Below are 21,094 nucleotides of genomic sequence, written 5' to 3'. Positions count from 1 at the left end.
GATCTCTAGTCAGATCATTAAGCTCAACCTGAGAGAAGGGCTGAGGAGAACCGTCTGCGGAAAGCTTATATTCGATATCGGAGCCTTGAACTTCTGGATGCTCCGAATCTGAAGACTCTGAAGAGATGATTGGCAATTCAGTTGGAGGCAAAGGCACAGGCACATCAGGTCCATGAGGAACAGGGCGTATGGCCGATGGAATATTATCAGGATAAGATATTAGTCTTTGATTTTTTCGGTTATACCCACGAACATGGCAGGAACAAAAATAACAATCATCAAAGTGGTTTTGGGGCTCCCTCCACGTCATAGGAATCCCAAATCGTAAAGTAGTCTTCTTTCCTTGATGCCATAAGCGTAGATCATTGAGACACTGCACACAAACTTTATGAGGTGCCCAAGATTTGTCCTGATCTCCGAGTTTCATGCCAAAATATGCGAGATAAAGTTGTCTTAAATAGTCTGTAATGTTCCTCATTCGATTTTTAACAACACAATATTCGCCGCATACATAACAAAAGTCATCTGGGAAATTTTCACAATGTCTCGAACTCGAAGCCATGTTTCACGAAACGCACAGAAAAAAGCAGACTTTAAAATGACTCCCTATTACGCTTGCTAGTGTTTCTGAGAGGTCAGCGAAACTAGATAAGGATTCTCGTGACGCTATTGGTAGAGGGAGATTGTGACAGAGAGAGGGACGGTGACAGGAAGTAGTAATAGAGGGGTACTTATGTAGATTTGACCAAAGTAGAATGCTGGTCAGTCAAGAAGGGATAGAAATTCAAAAACTTTATTTTTTTATGGTATATGTTCATAAAAATTCCAGTAAAATTGAATTTTTCTAATTTTTATGGTAAATATTCATAAAAATTCCAGTAAAATTGAATTTTTCTAAAAAACGTGACGTGATAGAAATTTTTCATTATTATTTTCCACTTCAGCACCAAAAAATACATTAAGTTCAGCTATCAGACCCTTTGTATTTTTTTCATCGCAGGCTTGTGTAATTAGTAGTGTCAACAGCCAGTTGTGATTTTTAGCTTTTGTGAAAATTTTTATAGTGAAAAATGCATTCATTTTTTATTAGTGGTACACAGCGTTACGAAAAATTTAGAAGGGGTACACAAAATTCATAAGTTTGGGAAACACTGCTCTAAAGGATTAATATTAAAAAATCTAGACATATCAATATGGTGCAGGAATATATGGGACAAAGGTAAAATTGCTAGGTTTACAATTAAAACGATAAAAAAAATGTTTTGGAAAACTTAAAAGTCATTTTTAATGATTAATAAAAGCTTCTAATTTTTAAAGGCCTTTTTTTATGAATTTTTAGGTCATTAACATCCTTGTCATATTTATGACTTTTAAATTCTATAAATTAATTAACGTATAATTTTTACTAAAATTATAAATTATTTATAAGTAAAAACTATATTCATAAATAAAAAATATATTCTGAACTATCTGGACTTTTGCTAAGCCTAGTACCGTTGGCAAGGTTTAGGACAGAATAGATTAATCCACGGTTTAAACCGTCCAAAACCCTTTTATTCAAATTATGTTTCAAATTTTTAAAAAAAATATAGTGAAAAATAAAAAGGTTGAGTTTTGAACAAGAAACAAACTGAAGACAAGATTTTGTTTTATAAAAAAAGTTTATTATTATTTTAAATATTGCATTATTTATCTTTATGCAGAAACATAATTTATCAGTATTAAGCATATTTATTCGTATTTAAAGGAATAAACTTTTGTTCAATGAACTGTGCAGATTCAAAAGTTATAAATCTTTTCCTAATATATTATTTTCCTTTAATAAGTTAAAGCAAATGGTATAAAAACTATCAAATATTTATTAATATATGTACAGGGTGCGTAGCCAAATTATTCATCAAAAAATAAGCACTTTTCAAGGACTCAAAAAATATTTTTAAGCACTTTAAAAATATATATTAACTGGGCAGGGTTGGAAAATTTTTAACAATTGGCGGTTTTATCTTGTTTCAACTGTCATGCCAAAAGAAGAAAAAAAAAAACTATTGGCATTGTTTTTGACAATTGTGTCAAAAATCATGAAGTTTTGAACCATGTAAAACGAATGGCGTTTTCATACGCTACAGACTGACAATACGCCGAAATAGATTGGGGATGAATTAATTAATTGTGAAAACGTTGAATAGAACAATGTGAACTGCGTCTTTTTGCATAATTCCTAGCGAAAATCAACAAGGAAAAATCTCATTTTGAAAAAGGAAAAATTAAGCCCCTTTTAAAAACATCCAATGAAAAAAGCACCAAACAAAAATAAGTCGTTTTAAGCACTTTTTAAAAACATCCTGATGTGGCTACACATAATAGAATCTGTCACCCTGCCTAATGTCGCATATGGCACGTGGTAATTCCAGACAGAGTTGCAGAAAATTATTTTATCCCTTTAAAACCTTTTGCTAGTATAAACAGTTCAGATGAATCAGAGCGACTTGCTTTTGGTTTTATACGCTTTACAGTCGTGAATAAATTTTGCAAATTACTATACAAAGTTTCGACTTCGTTAGAGTCCCACACTTTACATAAAAATACTCCTCTTTTTTTCAGTGTTAATACTGCAAAACTCAAGGCACTATACACTAATTTCAATATTTCGACAGAGTCAATGTGCGACATGCCACTTGCCTTAGGTGCCATGTCACTGAGTATCACGTCTGCTTTACCACCCGGAAGAAGTTCACTTATCTTTTGTTGTACGGAAGGTTCTGTGAAATTTGATTCTGAAATGATGATGGCACCTTTAATCGGCATAATGTGTTGAAGATCGACAGATATCACAATTCCTTGCTTTTCCTCTTCTTCCAAATCTGAAAAAGAATATTCATTAATTATTTGAAAGTAATTTGAAAAGAATTTTTACTTTATATTCTATCATTTTTAAAACTTTACTTAATAAAATCTTGATACATTTACCCAGTTGAAAAGTGTTGAGAAATATATATATTACACAGAGTATCTGCGCACCTGGAAGTCATGAGAAATCATAAACTTCGTTATTGAATGAAATTTGTCATGATTTTAACTATTTTTTTTTTTAAAAAAAATCATGGTAAGTCATAGATTTAGGTTGCCGAAAAATCTAATTTTTTAAAATGGAATTTACCCTCCGATTTCATGGTGTTCCGAATATCTGAATTTGTAACAAAAACCCCACTCACAGTCCAATAAAATATAAAATGTTTTCACCCTGTTCTTCAAAAATGATGGTGTTCTTTCAAAAAATGAAAGAAAAAACATCATTTCTAAAGCGAATTATCTTTTAAACTCTATTCTGTGATTTCAGAATTTTTGTTATTTTTTATTTTATCAATTTAAAGTTCTAACTGAAGCAAGCCAGTCATTGGCGATTTTTTTTTTCCTTTCCATTTCGAAATGAGAACAGAAAAATCGTATTTCTTTCCTTTCCGATGAACAAGAAAAGTATCTTTAGAATATATTTCTGCAGAAATTATCTGCTTTTGTATTTTTTTAAGCTACTTTATGGCTTCAACTCTTTCTTCACTCTGTTCTTTAAATTTGAAATCTATAAATATGAAGATGCAGAGTATAACAGTTTTGTTTATACCTATCATTTCAATTGATGTTATTATAATGTTTTTTTTTTTTTAAATTTATTGTTGTGTTTTTGTCGGAGTAAATTCGTTAAGTCAGGAAAAATTCTTGGAATTAGTCATGAATTTGAAAATCTAAAATGTACATATTATACATAATATGTTAAGAGGATAAATGCAATCACTGAAACTCTTGTATGAGTTGTATTGGGCTCTAGTTTTAATTACTGAAATAAGGAACAGCTTAAAAACAAATATCGCTATAGTAAATGATCTAGTTTAATATAGTTGAAGCATCATCCTTGAATATCCTGCACTTTGAGCGGTTACCATTTTTTAAAAGATGAAAATAAGATACAAAATTCCCTCTATTTTCTAAAGAAAAACTCAAAATTCTGTGAATTTTCTTTGTTATTTTAGGTGATTTTAAATTTTCCTGTACTTTCCAGGTTTTGCTTGTAGAGTGGCAACCTGGGTAAATTTATATGAAATTGGAATACAAAGAATGTGTAGTCAGATATTTTCACAACATGAATATAATAGTCAGACATTGATATTTTCACAACGTGAAAGTCTACTTAAATTATATGCAGCATAATTTAAATTATGTATTTAGTTTACTTTTATCTCTAATCACATTTATTATTCTACCAGAAAAAATATTTACTAATGAAAGAGATGCCAAGTATTAATTCTAATATTTTTAAATAAAATATACAAGAATTTTTATACATAAATGTGATCGATGATTTCTGTAAACTTCTGGACTGTGGATTTCCGGATCGCAATTAGCGAAAAATCTGGAAACCCGGATTTTTTCCGGAGCACAATCATCTCTGTATTATTTTCAATTTAAAAATATATAGAGAGAGGGAGGGGGATTTAATTTAAATAGTTTATAAAGAGAGGATTGAACTAAGCAAAGTATAATAAACAATAAGAGAAATTATGCTATGTTTACAAATAATTCGAAAATAGAATTTCTTATTATTAAAAAAAAAATGCAACTTGTAATTTATTTAAATCAGCAATTTTGACATGATACTCTGGTTATACATCTTAATGATTATATTTTAGCTCATCTAATTTGTAATCTTATATAATAATTATAAATTTAATTTTAAACAATCTACATTGAACTTTTAGTGTAATCTATTATCAATCATAAATTCCAACGTCAGGGCTTTATTGCTAACATCCGCTGTAGCACTTTCGTCATGGTGGGGAGGCAAAGAATACATATTCTTTGGTACCATATGATTAACGGAGGTGTGTTGGCGCCTCAGATTTGGTTTTGAAATAGTCAGATAATACACCATATCTTCCAATTATTCCTATAATTTACATAGATTTAGCAATATTTTCCTTACATAAGTGCTCATAAAACGTTCATTAAGCTTTCTTTTTTATTTAAAAATTCTATCATAAATTTTCAAACTTTCTTCCTAACCACTTATCATCCCACTAAAAATAAAACAAGTCTAATAATATTGTCATCCAGTTGCAGATTCAGACTAAAGGCATTTGATGTATATGTAAGCATAGGTAACTTGAAATGTTAATATTAGACAGTTATATGGGTGATTCTTTGAAAACATGACAATCAGAAATTATTTTTTTTTTTTTTCAAATTTACAGTCTTCAAAATAATCAATTTTTTTTTTGTATATTTATTTAGTTACATTTTTTAATATCTTACAGACAGTAGTGTAGTTTATCGATATTTGTTCAAGGAACAAGATTTAATTGATGTAATCAATTAAATCTTCATATCCAGCAAAATTAGCTGTAAAATTGTTTTAAAAAAATAAAAAGCTTTTCTTAAAGTTTATAAATGCAAAAATCAAATAAGAGCTGGGTCGTAGAGGGAATTTGTAATCTGACTTAACTAAATAACTTTTCAATAAATTCTGCATTCAAAATAATCATGTCGATAAATCGGATTTGTAAAAAAATCAGCCCAACTCTGCTTATGAAAATGATTTAGACACATGTTTATAATCATGAGGATAAAAATATTACATTTATTAATCTTACTACAAGCGTTTAAATTATTACTTATTGCAAAATTAATTTATAATATTTAAACGTTTTTTTTTACTAAAGTATTAAGAAAATACACTATTGAGACTGAGGGTATATTGATTTTCTGGCAAGATTAAATGAAAATATAAATCACCAGCGGTAGGTGATATTCTTTCATGTAAAGGAACAACTAATTCTTAGGAGCGTAACGATATAATACACCTTGTGACTATAACTGGTCACGCAATTCCTTTTCTTTGCTTTCAAAGCAATCTTTTTTTAATTCTGCATCGTTCAATTGTGCCTCTGCCTGAAAAATCAATTTGGACACGTTTTTTCTTGGTGCTCACAGACTGGGCGACTCAAGAGACATTTCCTGGGGTGTACTGGATATTATAAGATTGTATTTCTAGTATCCATCGAGCAAGTCTACCGGTTGGAGGTTTAACACTAAATAGCCATTTCAAAGGTTGGTGGCCACGATAATTTCTGATCCTTCCACGAAATTTTTTGAGAGCCCATACAACCGCTTCTCTTTCAGTTGTCAGGCGTTCAGCCTGAGAAAGTAGTCGACTCGCATAGGGTGTTCGTCGGATCCATTGCCTTGAAGTAAAACAGCTCCTACAGCATAGTTACTGGCATCAGTTCGGACAATGTACGGCTTTGTACCATTAGCTTGTTTTAAGACATTTTTTAAGTGTTTCGAATGCCGTCTGCTGTTGAAATCCCCAATTCCATTGAGCCTTCTTTTTTGTGAGGTCACTGAGGGGTCGTGAAACCTCAGCAAAATTTTGAATGTATCTTCTAAACCAGGAACATGTTTGAAGAAAGGATTGGATCTCTTTAACATTTTTCGGAGGTGGAATGCTCTGGATAGAGGCCATTTTTTCAGGATCAACTTCTATTCCTTTTAGGGTTATTCAAAACCCTAAATATTTCACTCCAGTAGATGCAAAGCAACATTTTTGTCGATTGGCGCGAAGTTTGAAACGTATGAGTCTTTCAAACACACTCTTTAAGTCGGAAATGTGTTTCTCAAAAGTCTCGGACAAAATAATTATACTGTCCGCGAGAGTTAGAATGTCTTCCAGACCATTACGGGAACGGTCGATCAATCTTTGAAATGTTGCAGGGGCATTTCCAAGTCCAAAGGACATACGTTTGAAACGATAAGTTCCAAACGGACAGCAATTTTATCTTGAATTTGGTAGTAACCAGATTTCAGGTCAATCGTCGACATAAAGGGTTTAGCTTCGTGCAATAAATCGTCTATTCTTGGTAATGGGTAGGAGTCTGGAACTGTAATAGAGTTAAGCTGTCTATAATCAATACATAAACGCATTGTTCCATTTTGTTTTGGGCCTCTTCAATTATTCCTTCTTTTAAAAGTCTTAAAAGTTTTTTGTTAGTAGGTGACATCCTATAAGGCGTAAAGCAACAGGGTTGCCTATATTTATTTTGTGAGCTATAAAAGGGGTGGGATCTCCCCTTGATTGAAAGCATTTTTCCAACAAGGAATTTAGTTGCTTCCTTCGCTGTTCTGTAAGTTCTTTACCTTCATCACTTCGAAGCGTCATAGTAGATGATATTCCAAGAACTTTAACTTGATTGAATAATTCTTCATTCATTTTCTCAGAGTTAGTACTGGATGTATATTCTGCATTCTTAGGAGGAACTTCATAGAAAGTATATTGCATACGTGGATTTTCATGGAAATACCATGTACCATTAGGCACATTCAAAACGATTCCCGCAGCTTGGAGAAAGTCTACGCCTAAAAGCGTTTTATTTCCTTCGGCTTCAGGCAAAACAATTAGTTCTGTTGGTACCACTTTGCCTTCTACGTTAAAGTCGACAACAGTAGTCAAAGCATCTACGTTGTTCTTTGTTCCATCAGCAAGTACCAAAGATATGATCTTGGATCTAAATTTCACTTCTCGTAATCGATGATATAACTTCTCTCCAGCAATTGAATGAGATGCCCCAGTGTCAGCACAGACAGCAGCATATGTTCCAAAGATTTTTAAGAAACAGGGTGGTGATGATTGAAATACATACAAATTAACATTATTTGCAGATACTTCTCTTTTGGGCTTTGAGCAGGTAGGACATTTTGATTTAATAACACCGACAGCTCCACACAACCGTAGCAACTTAAAGGGTCTTCTTCAAGTTTATCTCGTCTTTGGTTTTTATCAACATGATGAAGAACATTTTGAGCAGGTGTTCTGGAATATCTTTTATTATGGTTTGAAACTCTGGAAGATCATATTTGTACTCATTCTGTAGCCTTTTGCAATAAAATATCTTGTAGGATGCTGATCAATTCTATTGGGCGAATATTTCTTATGAGTATCTGTGTTACCTATCTGTATTTCTTTTTTGCTTCTTCGCAAATTGTCAAATGCATCCATTTTATCAATCAAATCGTCAGGTGTGAGCCCGGTAGACCACACGTCCATAAAATGATCTCTTGCTTCTCGAGGAACTCGTTTTTTCATTTGATCCAAAAGCATCAAGTTTTTTAAACTTTTGAAGTCCTGAGCATTGGATTCTGATAACCATCCTTCAAAATAACCTCCGAGTTCAAAATGGAAGTCCTTCCATGTTTTATCGGAAGCTTTTCTGTGCGTTGCAATTTTCTCTTAAAATGTTTTTTTTTTGTGCTTTAGTTTCATGCTTTTGTCAATCTCTGCCCCTATGTGATTCCTCATTTTGAAAATTTTAATCACTTGTGTTCCTAGAATTTTTATATATATATATATATATATATATATATATATATATATATATATATATATATATATATATATATATATATATATATATATATGGGGACGGCATGAGTGGTCGTCTTAGAATAAATAGGCACTGTTCTTATACAAAAACATATATATTGAAGATTAAATTTACATAAGGACGGACGATTTACAATTAACGATTAAATAACAAAAAATAATAAATGAGTTTGTCTTTTCGACCATAACTCCTCTTTGGAGTCCATCTCTGTCTGTTTTCGTTCGTTCTCCACCCCGCTCTCCCTCCGGGAAATCCCCACTGCTTCCTCGTCGTGCACAGGGATCAGCTTACGGCTTACATTGACTGGCGGGACTTCTAGCTTACGGATCAGCTTGCAGCTTTGTCTACAGGACAGGAACCGGCACTACATATTTTGGCACAGAAATATCCGCTATGCTACGAACTCAAAGTTTCGAGTTGGAATGAATAACTTCAACGAGCACAGTATCTCCTAAGGCAGGGGTGGCGAACCTTTATACACCAAAGTGCCATTTCTTTCTAAAAAAATTGTTTAATGAGGTCATAGACGTGCCGTCAAATAATTTTGACTTCGTGATTATTGGGAATATAATAGTACTAAACACTATCAACTCAAAACTCTCTATTTACATTGGAAAAAAAAAATTTGCAATGTCTCAGTTATACGCGTTATTCAACTTAAAGAAACATCAGTGTGACTTCTGTTGTTGCAGATTAGAAGACAAATAACATAGATTATTTGTCTTCTAGTTAAGATGTTAGTTTAAGCAGGACTGTTAATTTTTTTATGCTAGTTATTTATTGTTAGCTTGTTTTTTATGGTTATTAATTGCTTTTTTAGCATTAATTGTAAATTTTTTTATTAATAATTGTTTATTATTTTGTATGCTTTTTGCGAATTTTAATTTAATTGTTACATATGCTTCATAGTGTAATAACAAATGTGATCGGTGCCGTGCCCAAAATATTGTGTTGGGTGCCATAAATGGCACGCGTGCCATTGGTTCGCCATCCCTGTCCTAAGGTATTGTTACTGATTTCTTCACTAGTCGAAATAGTGGCGACGACGGGTTCGGTGATTGAATGAACTTTTTGTTAAGACAAAACAAAACAGATTTAGCGACAAGCGGCAGAGATAACTCGTAGTCTGACTAACTAACTCCACTAGCTAACTATTCAAGTTTTATCAGAGTACCTATCCAGTGTTGAATATCTACTCTTTTATCGCAATAGGAAAATAAATTGGTGGACGGGAAGGGGGTGCTGCGTTAACAGTAAGTTAAATCTCATAATGTACAACAGTTGAAAATCAAAATTCAAGTCTGGGTTATACATAACAATAAAATCGCAATTTGATACATAGTAATAGAAACAATTGAAGATAAAAGAAAATTATTTACACTATATACAAGTAGTAACTCCACTATCACGTGAATTTGGTTTCAAAAGTACAACCCTATTATAGTAAATGTTTTCTCAGTATTCTGAGAAATACCGTGAGGAAAAAAAAAGTAGGCATAAGGCAAATAAAAATATATAGTCTTAAAAATTAGCCCATAAATTTCTACTAAAATTTTTATTTTTTCCATTTTGTCTGAGCTCAAGGGGGGTGTTTAGACCCGTAAGCCCCTCCCTTGCGTACGCCACTGTTCTCATTTATCCATGAATTTATATACTTCTTAAGAATTAATGCGTAGGCGATAGAAAGTGAAACTTTCTAACTTTACGTCGCAATCTTTAATAAATATTCAATAAATATAAAAATATTTTTCGAAACTAAATATTTGCTTTTATCACTTTTATGAAACAAAAAAACAGTTGTTACCTTACTTAACAAAAATTATAGAATTCGGGGTGAATTCGTAAATGGGTGATTCTCACGAAACATGAAATTCACTGTCCCTTGCTCCAAAATCTAATACTACTATAATACTAAAAGAGCTTTTTTTTTTAAAAAAAATTATTATTTAATTTATTACAAATATTTTTTATTAATTTATTAAAAATATTTTTTTAAAAATTATTAATTTAAAATGACTTTACACTAGCATTGACTGTTTTGTATACTTAAAAAATTTAATTGAATATCAAAATGTCATTTTCCTGGCATGTCCCAAATAATATTTCCAATAATAACTAGCTTCAAAACTTCCCATAAATTTTTCAAAATCTAATTTTTTTATCTTATCCTATGTAAGCATTTCTGGAATGGAATGTACGCAGAGGGTATTGTTTACTAAAACTGAAAACTGTGAATAATTTGTTTGTCCCATGAAAATCTGTTATTTTCCTGGCTACTTTTATTTAGTGATTTATAACCAAAATAGATAGCGCCAGGAATCAATATCTTATGTTAATAGATTGATTAGATACCCTCCTATCTGAACATGTCTTGCTGCATGAATAAAGAACCAAATTTCTGGCTCAAAATCTATTTCAAAATTTTTTTTAAGAAGAGTAGGTTTTTATGCTGACATTTTCCTGGCTTCTTGAAATCGTTAAAAACAAAAACTACATAGATTTATCTGAGTTATTTTACGAAATACTATTGTTTTCTGCAGAATATGAACGTCTTCGGCCAAAATATTAAATTAAAGTAAAGTTATATGCTATAAGATAGCGAATTTGTCATTATCCTGGCTGTCATATTCCTGGCTTATGAATGCCAGGACATTGAAGTGTTACCAGAAATTTTTTTTAACTGCTAATACTGTAAAGAAGGAAAGCAAATATTAACATAATATCAAGTTTATGTATGATTGTAATATGCCTGGATGTAATCAAAGTTATTTATTTATCTAATGATTGATTATTATGTATAATTTTATTCTGTACATATCAGCAACAAAAAAAAATTTTGATACTTCCTACAGTGGATAAAAAGAATTAATTTAAGCAATTTATGGTCCATCTAACATAAAGGCTTAAGTTGAGTTACTAACTATTAACTTAAAATGACTGTTTATTTAAACTTCTAAGGTAATATGTCATTTTCCTGGCATTCAAGATTTGGTGAATTTCTATTTTATTTTTTTTCTCGAGCAAATGTCAATAAACTACACTGTTGTCTATAAGATATTAATTAAGTGTAGCTAAAGAAGTATACAAAACAATTTCAGATTATTTTGAAGACTTCAAATTTGAAGAAATTTTTTGGTCCGAATCGTCATGTTTCGTGAGAATCACCCAAATACTTATGTACTTTTTATAATTAAAATAATGCACTTATATTCAGAAATACGTAAACAAATTTTAATCGTGTAAAAAGTAACTGCGCAATAAAAACAAAATAAAGCTCGGATGAGCGTTTGCAATTTACTATCTTATTTTTCTTCAAAGTAATACACATATATTATAGAGCTTTGGATAAGCTCTTTAGAAAGTACTAAATATATATAATTCAAATCTTGATAATCATCAACATAAGTTTCGCTTTCGATAACATGGTATAAACACTCTTTTAAGAAGAAAAATTCAATGCTTAAATATTTAGATTGCAGTTTCTAAGCTTTTGCACAATCATGGGCGGATCATGAATTTGTGGGGCCCTGGGCTGAAACTACTTAGGGGCCCTAATAGCCATTTTGTTTTCTACAGTGATGTAGATAAGTATATAGAAAAAAATAGGACAATAAAATAATTTTTTTTAACTTTTATTTGTGCATACCAACAGCAACTGTACAACATTATTGTAAAACAAATCGACAGGTTATGTGTAGTTATGTTATATAAATTATAAAGCAACCTTTCTGCATCTTTGTCCTGCAAATTCCTTTATTTGCTCATCACATTGTAAATCCTTCGTTAAATCACAATTTATGGAAAGAACTGAGAAATGATTTAGTGGTTCGAAATTGTTGTCCTATATTTGTTTTCTATAGATGACATCCTGGAGAAAGAGCTGTGTGTGTGTGTGTGTGTGAGAGAGAGAGAGAGAAGGGGGGGGGGAATTAAAATAAAGCATACAACATTTAACCATTTCATGAATACATTCACGATAAATACGAAAATAAATAACTGAAAAAAATTTCTTTGTCCTTTCTGATGTTAAACTCACGACGATTTCGGCAAGAACAAAATTTTAATAATTATTACTCTCTTTGCTAACTTTTTGATACATTCCAATTAAAATATTTTTAATTTTAGAAAATTTCCTTAATAATTCACATTTAATTTTCATCAAAATCCTTTTACTAAAATACATACATAATTTCAAATGCATTTAAAATTTTCGAAAATGTAGCTTATCATTGCTTCACAACAAGTCAAAGCTGTAATAGAAAGAATTTAAGTTATCACCAGGGCCGGATTAAGAACCTCAGAGACCCTAAGTACTTATATTTTTGGATGCTCCTTATAATTAAGAAGATCAATATAAATAAAAAAAAAATATTTTTCTTAAAGGAAACTAAAGTAAAGTTCGCAAAAATAAATAAATATATGGGTCATTCTCACAAAAACAGTCATTTTCATGTCCCCAGTATATTTTATGTTTGTTTCACAGCTTACGAAAAAAAAAAATCAGGGAAAGTGTCCTTCAGAATGCAAGCTAACAAAAGAATAAAAATAAAATTATCAATTTTTATTTTTTATTTATTTTAGGTAATTAAAATATACCAATATGTCATTCCCTCACTTGTCCCCACTGCTGATTTAAAAAAAGAAAAAAATTGTTTCTGAAACAAATTTTTTTTTTTACAAATTCGTGTTTTTTATTTCAGAATACTGAAATATAGAATTCAGAAAATCAATTTTAAATTTAATTTCTGATAAAAATATTAACACAGCACTACTTTAAACTTTGTCCCCAGTGTTTTGCGTCATTCCCTCACAACAATGTTCTTAGCACCTGCAATCTTCTTAGAATAAAAATATTTTAATAAAAACTTCAGAAGTTAACAACTGGCATCATAGAACAAAATTGCAGTATGTTTCCATCTTCCACTTAAAGAAGCTTTGCTGTGGAATAAATTTGAATGAATCAAACCAGGTAAAATTTTTTACATTTGTCATTCCCTCATGTCATTTTTTAGAGTAAAATAAAATACAACTTCATCGAGAAAGTGGATAATTATATGTTGCCTTCTTGTATGAATATAATTGTATGTGATTGACTTCAGAAATTAATTAGGCCTAACTGTTATTTTCAAATTTTATTGAATTCGTCATTCCCTCACTAGTGTATAAAGTGAGGGAATGACGCTGAAGTGAGGGAATGATTCAAGATGAGTATATTATTAAATTTTTTTTGTTCAATCGTGCCAGCCAATTTTATTTCTCAAACCTGTAAAAACTATTTAATATATAAGACTAAATTATAATAAATATTAGATATACTTAGTATGTTATCATTTTCAAACTTTAGGTAGATGTAACTTAGATAAAAACATGTATTAAAATAAAATATCATTCCCTCACTATTAGTGTCATTCCCTCACTTTTTAAATAGTGAAAATAATTAATTTACTTATTAATTAATTTGAAAAATAAATTGAAAAATTAATAAATTTATTTATTAAATTAATTTATTTATTTATTAAATTAATTAATTATTAATTGTTATAAATTAATTAATTATAAATTAATTATTTAAAAAATTAATTAATTTAAATATTAAGTATAATTTATACGATATATACTTTCTTTATAATGCCATTACATATTTCTATTCATATAAATAGTTTCAGAGCTTTTTATTCACTTTACTTTTTTGGAATTTTATGAACTGAAAAATGAGTTTTCGTGAGAATGACCCATATATATAACTGCCAAATTTAACACTTTTTGCAGAGAATCTGGCGGAAATCAAAATTTTTCAATTAACTCTGTGAATGTTTTTTAAGACTAATCACGTATTCTTCGATTTTAGAGGAAAATTAAAATAATTTCGACATTCCTAGTATTTCATTCTTAAAAATTCATTTTAAAAATTTCCTGACCCACAAGCTATTTTCCCCCCTTTCAAATCTATAAAATATAACCATAACCTAATTTTGTTTTCAAACTTTCCGGGTGTTATGTAATGTTTTCGAATATGCTTTTTAAATTTTTACTAAAAATATTTTCACTGTGGGTGTCAAGTTAATATTCACGTAAAAAGGAAAAAAAGTATCGAACTTTAACCAATTTTTATGGAGAATACAAAAGGTTATTTCAGTATATAAACGAAATTAGTAATTAATAAAAATAACAAACAACTTTTTTTTTTCTATCTCCTAGAGTGTCGAGAAACCTGAGACAGTTCTCCATGAATTAATAAAAGATTTCTTATTATCTACCGCATTTATTATTATAATTAATCCAACTATTTCGCTTTTTGCGTCAAAATCGGTTTGTTTCCACTCCTTTGAAAAACGTAGTGTTTATTTTATTTTACATTATTATTTTATTCATAATAATCCTTCAAAAACATTCTATACATTTAATGTGTTTAATGTAAAACAATTTAAAGTTCTGAATTAATAATAAACTTAATTTATAATTAAACCGTTACATGCTGCTTCACTTTAATTTCATGTTTGTGAAAATTAACAACAGAAAGTGAGTTTTGTATATAAGTGATAGTGTGATTATTTTAGAACGCACAATATGCTATCATATTGAATTGTATTGAACACTAATTTAACGGTAAATTCGCAAATAGTCTAAGAAACAGCTTAACGAGAAAAATCTAACTCAGAGTCAAACTGTAATATTACATAAGGAAAAAAACACTGAAATAGCCTAAAAAAAATCATGGTTATACATAAAAATAAAATAATTAACTAAATAAAATATTTTCCATTACAAGAGTACAGAATATGTACTAGCATTAAGAATGTATGTTATTATTATGTATTAATGCAAGTTATGCCATATTTTAAAGGTTTATATAGCCTGTGTTATGTATGATGTTATAGCTTTTGAGTAGTAAATATATCGATATATCAAATTTCTTCCTCCTCGGCAATGCATAACATATTTATTTAAAATCATGTACTTTTCAATAATAAGAACAAAAAACAAATCCTAAAAATATTTATTGATTTTAATTTTGAATAGTTTATTTTGATATTCATTTCATTTTAAAATAATTTACTTAAAAAAATGCTTTTCGTCTTAGATTACTTGATATTATTTATGTATATTTGATAATACCATACGTTAAAACTAAACTATAATAAAGAAGCTGAATCCTTAAATTTAAAATGTTTATCTACACTGTTAAAAATTTCTTTCCAAAATTACGGTAAAAGGAATGGCAGCAGTCTGTCCATCCGATCAACCGTAAAGTTTACGGTTGAGAAAAGTTATTTACCTTTACGGATTTAATACTGTTTACAACGAACACGGTTAAAAAACAATGTTAACAAAACTAAACGGTTGTACTACTGCATACACCTAATACAGTTAATTAACCAGGTCTAAAGAATTTAATTGCTTTATAACCGTATAGTTTAGTATTGTTTAATAACAGTAAATATAAAAGTCTATGGTTTAGAAACTATTTACAACATCTCGGGCTAAAGAGATAACTATCATTTATAACAATAAAATAGAATAATTGTTTCATATGGAATGTCACTGAATATGTATGGAATCTTTACGATTTATTTTCTAATTGGAACTAATACAGGTAAAAAAAATTAACATTAAGCCGTTTATAAATTTATGAGACTAAAACATTGAATTACGATCAGAAGATGCAAACAGCTTATTAAAACTGTTTAGTAAATTGTTAACTCTATAATACAACTCCAATTCAAAATATTAGAATAATGATAAATAAAGCACATAGTGGTTTGAGATATGCATTTATTTTGGTAAAAATGAATACCTGAGAATTTCGAAGTGTGTTATCACATTCTACATGTTTTGTAGATGAACATAACATAAATAAATTATTATGTTATTGCAAAAGTTTTTACAATGAATTTTTTCTAAAAATTCAAAAAATTAGAATAATTTTCACAGTGGTTCAAAAAATTAGAATAACATGAACAAAAATAGCATAATTCATTTAAATGAAATCTGCATGAATAGTTAATACTTAGTGGCATCTCCCTTAGCTTTAATAACGTCACGCAAACGATTTTGCATACGATGCACTACTTTTTTGCAGTCATCTTTGCTGATAGTTGCCCAAACGGATTTCACGCTTTCTATGAGTTCACTTTTGTCCTTTGGAGCTAAATCCTGAAGGCGTTTCTTCAGTAAACCCCATATATTCTCGATGGGCATCAAATCGGGTGAATTGGCCCGTCAAGGAAGTAATTTGACTTTATTGTTAGTAAGCCAAGTAGTGGTGGCGTTTGACGTGTGGCAAAATGCAGAGTCTTGTTGGAAGATAAAGTCATCCTCAAATAGATCTTTCGATGACGGAATCATAAAATGTTCAAGTACCTCCTTGTATACTTCAGAATTTACCCTTCCTTTCAAAATGCACAGCTTTCCTAAGCCCTCAGCACCCATACACCCCCAAATCATTACAGAAGTGCTAAACTTCACTGAGCGTTTCAAGCAATCTGTGGTAAAAGCTTCTTGCTTGCAACGCCAAACACGGACACCCTGATGACCGTGGGAAACGCAAAACATCGATTCATCGCTAAAAAGTACGTTATTCCAGTCCTGAATACCCCATTGCAATCTGTCTTTGCACCACCTCACTCTGGCTCGTTTTTGCTTGCGTGTAAGTAGCGGCTTTTTCTTGGGCACACGTGATTGAAAATCAAATTCATGGAGTCGTCGTAGATGTTGAGGCATCCACTCCTTGTTCTCTCCACTTATGAATCTCAAGCTCTTGAAGCGATTTTTAGTGCCGACACGTTTCAGCATTCTGTCTTGTCTCAGTGTGGTTATTCGTTTACGACCACTATTTGAGCGATTATTTTTAAAACTTTGATTTGTAGAATAATCTTTTAAAATTTTACTTACAGTTCCTTGAGAGCAATTCACTTTTTTGGCAATCATTTGTTGACTAATTCCCTCATTGCGTAGAGTCACAATCGCTGTCTTGGTAGTGTCCGGTATGTCTTTCGTTCGACCCATTTTAACTCCCAACTAACTAAATCTGATTTTCAAACGAGACTTTAGACGCGTACTAGCTCTACAGTGGCGCAACTTATGCAAATTTTATTATTAACGTTGACCAATCACACAATTTTATAGATATTCTAATATTTTGAATCGCCTCTGGAAATATTTTAATATTTTGAAAAATTTCAATGTTTTTTTATAAAATCTCTAATACTTCTTTAGGCGCGTGTGAACAATAATATCATACGTCAACTAATTGTGGACGGTTAATAATTTTTCAGTTCGCCACCGTTGTTTATTTTTAAAGATATCACGCATTTTATAAGGTAATACAATGCCCTTTTTGGTTATTCTAATATTTTGAATTGGAGTTGTATTAGTGACCAAGATTTCAGAAAACAGATTAGGTGCTGAAATAGTATAAATTTTTCTAAGAAATATGAAAATAGTTCGCAGCTATAAAATTACACTGGCGGAGAAACTTAATAAATTTAATGGTAACCTAAGGCCTGTCGGGTGACCATTTTCTTAACATTGCTTGTCTACCTGAATAGGAACTATACAACAACAGGGTCCTTATTGCTTGTTTGGCCTAAGGCCAGTAAGAATGAAATTTTCAACAGGTTAGATACTGAACTTCAAGATATATCATTTAATGTATACGAAAACAGAATATAAATGATAATTAGAACAATTTATACCACAATTTTTGAAAGTTAAGTTATTCTCAAAACTAAACTAGGTAATTCTAACATCAACTGTTTAAACTTTTTAGGTAAAATAAAGTTTTTTATTAAAACTTCATAAACATGTTGATAAATTGCAGATAATGAAAAGAAAACAATTACAAATAACAAAAATGACTTTATTAATTTCCACAGATCATTTCATATAAGCAAAATAAACACCTTTAAACACTTTTTTAAAATGTTACACACCCTGTGAATGAAGGAAAGAATAAAAAATTGACGAATTTATTAATGTCGACAATCTTTCACCCAACTGTCATAGATAGAAAGCTTAAAATCTTGGGTGAATTTCTGATAAACAATCTTTTCCCTTTCTACTTTGGAGCCAGACACTGGATTTATTCTAACAAAGCACCTGAAAAATATGTTAAAATTAGTAAAAAATAATTTCATGTGCATCAATTTTCTTGGGCTTCATAAACAACTATAATTATGATAAAATTCAATATAATAGCAAACTGACTTTTTCTATTGAAAATATTGCAAGACAAACATTGCTGATATCAATATTCCAAATACTGATTTTTAAGAAACAAATTTAGCCAAAAAAAAAAACTTTGCCACACCATATCTCAAATCTCGTATTGTGGAAAATTAAAAAAAAAAAAATCCACGAACGAAGTCAAAAATATTTTCAATACTATTTTAATACCAAGTTTTCATGGAGAATCCTTTTATTTAGAAACGCTCAACATACACATATGTAAGAAAATAAAAGCAAAAAGCTAAAAAAATGGCTATCAACAAAAGCAACTGAAAGGCAAATTAGAAATTACCATAAACATTTATACAAATTGACAAGTTTATTATTAGTTATAGACTGTTAATTATTAGAGAAACCAGTTAGTTGTTAATAAACTCAGCACAGAAAGGTTGACAAGCCAAATGCAACTTGATGCAAAAGTTAATGAACAAATTTATTTTATTACCTCGGAACTAGATTAAAAAAATGCGTAAATATGTGTTATCTGTAGCAAAAAGAATCTATTCTCAATCAGTATGAACACTCAATGAATAAAATTGATGCATAGCAAATATTCAGCAGCTTTTTAAGCTCTTAAAACATAATACAACACTACTGTTTTAGTGACAGCCTCATTTTGTTTAAAATATTTTACTAACATAGGAATTGTAACTTTCAGTTATTTCTAACATTTTAGATATGACATTTTCACATGAGAAAGCAAACAATTATAGAATATTGGAAAGTCACATACATTTGTTTAACAGACTTAATCTGCAAACATTTTTAAATTAATTTAATCTATTAAGAGTAGAGCATAATAAAAATAAAAAAAAAAAGGCGAAGGCACATCCAAGCAGAATCCACTGTTAATTTGTATAACAAAATATTTAAAATTTCTCATAATTAAACTTATTTATCATAATATTTGATTTCAGTAAAAAAAAAAAATCGTGAGTTAAATCAGAGCTTCTAATCTTTAATCAGGGGTCTGTCCAGACATTTTGTGAAAGGTCCGTTTTTGTAAAATTGTGAAAAAATTACTCGTAATTTGTGAATATAAAATAAACAATAAGTCACATTCTTTCAACCAGGGTCCGTTTTTGTGAATTTGTGCAAATAGGGTCCGTTATTGCAAAAAAACTTTTTCAAGGAGTTTTTAAATTGTAAAGACATACAAGATTATGCTTAACACTGTAAAATTATAATAAATAAAAAAAATTACATTTTCAAAAATAAACAGCAATTGCTGCAACTAAATGAGAGACGCAACATACAAATATTTCGTATTTAGCCTTTACTGCTGAACGCAGAATATTTATTTAGGACGAATAAAGGAAGAAGCGTCTGCCGAAGACAAAACTTAGTTTGTTTACATCTGTCTTTCTCTCCCCCCCCCAGGAAGGTTTTATTCGATTAGCAAAACAATAATGAAGATAAACAAATTTGTGAAGGGTCCGATTAAAAGATAAATTATTTTGTGAAGGGTCCGTTTTTAAGTTAAAATATTTTGTGAAGGGTCCGTTGTTATGAAAAGATATTTTGTGAAGGGTCCGTTTTTATGAAAATATATTTTGTGAAGGGTCCGTTAACGGACCCAAATTTCTTCTAAACAGACCCCAGTTAATTTAAGTTGTTTACATTATGGTAAAAAGCACAAAATAACTGATGGATCATCCCTTAACTGAATTGAGATTCATTTGTAATTAGTTAGAACTATTTGAATTAATAATTAAATTTTAATCATAAACAGCAATTCTGATAAGATATTGCTCCAATCATAGGTTTATTTAAAATATAATTGGTTTTAATGAATAATATATTGAAACACACATCAGGTAAATTTTTGTGCAACAATTGGAAGAATGGTATAAAAAGTCATGTTTATAGGTCTTGTGGCATTCTAACGATTTGCTAAAACTTTTTTTTTGCTCAAGAACTTTAGAGCTTAGGAGAAGAAAAGTACAAGAAAAATCAATAAAATTTTTAGTACCTCTAATATGTAATAAGACGCAAACCAAGTTGCTAAAGCTACTGCATCTTTAATTTTGGTGTTTACGGCTATGCCATCCATAGTTCCTCACACCTCAACATTGATGTCCCTAAAATTAAAAAAAAATAATAATAATAATGAGTGATATGAGAAAAAAAAATACATTATCTTATAAATTAATTTATAATTTTCACAAAATTTTAAATTTAAACATTTCTGAAAACATACAAATGCTAAGACAACAAAAATTAGATATAGATTATTTCAAACGTGTGGAGATACATCTCCCAGCAGTGAGAAATTTTTTAAAATTCTAATTAATTTTCTCAATTATTAATAAAAATATCTTACAACATTTATTCCCATGAAATTCAATATGCAAGTTTAAATAGGGAGAGAAATATCCCAGATGAATTATTTTAATTCTTTTAATCATTTTTCTCTTTTTAAACAATAGCTAAAATTA

The 21,094-nt window shown here is 29.9% G+C and overlaps 1 protein-coding gene across 2 annotated transcripts in view; it reads right to left on the bottom strand.

Annotated features, from left to right (window-relative positions):
- Nucleotides 1-1,642: 1,642 nt before the first annotated feature.
- Mrm2 (Mitochondrial rRNA methyltransferase 2) overlaps nucleotides 1,643-21,094 on the bottom strand; it is a 30,425-nt gene continuing 10,973 nt past the window's right edge. The window contains exon 2 of one of the 2 annotated variants that reach the window (XM_087158417.1): nucleotides 1,643-2,861. In XM_087158417.1, the coding sequence (XP_087014543.1) occupies nucleotides 2,428-2,861 (434 nt within the window). In that variant the 3' untranslated portion in view covers nucleotides 1,643-2,427. The remainder of the gene's footprint in view (nucleotides 2,862-21,094) is intronic. The other variant, XM_087158418.1, reaches the window with a different exon arrangement.

This window comes from Parasteatoda tepidariorum, chromosome 2 (genome assembly GCF_982258835.1).
Source record: "Parasteatoda tepidariorum strain Cologne lab strain chromosome 2, Ptep-v5.0, whole genome shotgun sequence".
Classification (NCBI taxonomy): domain Eukaryota; kingdom Metazoa; phylum Arthropoda; class Arachnida; order Araneae; family Theridiidae; genus Parasteatoda; species Parasteatoda tepidariorum.
The sequence above is the reverse complement of the archived record's forward strand: the minus strand, read 5'-3'. Positions and strand labels throughout refer to the sequence as shown.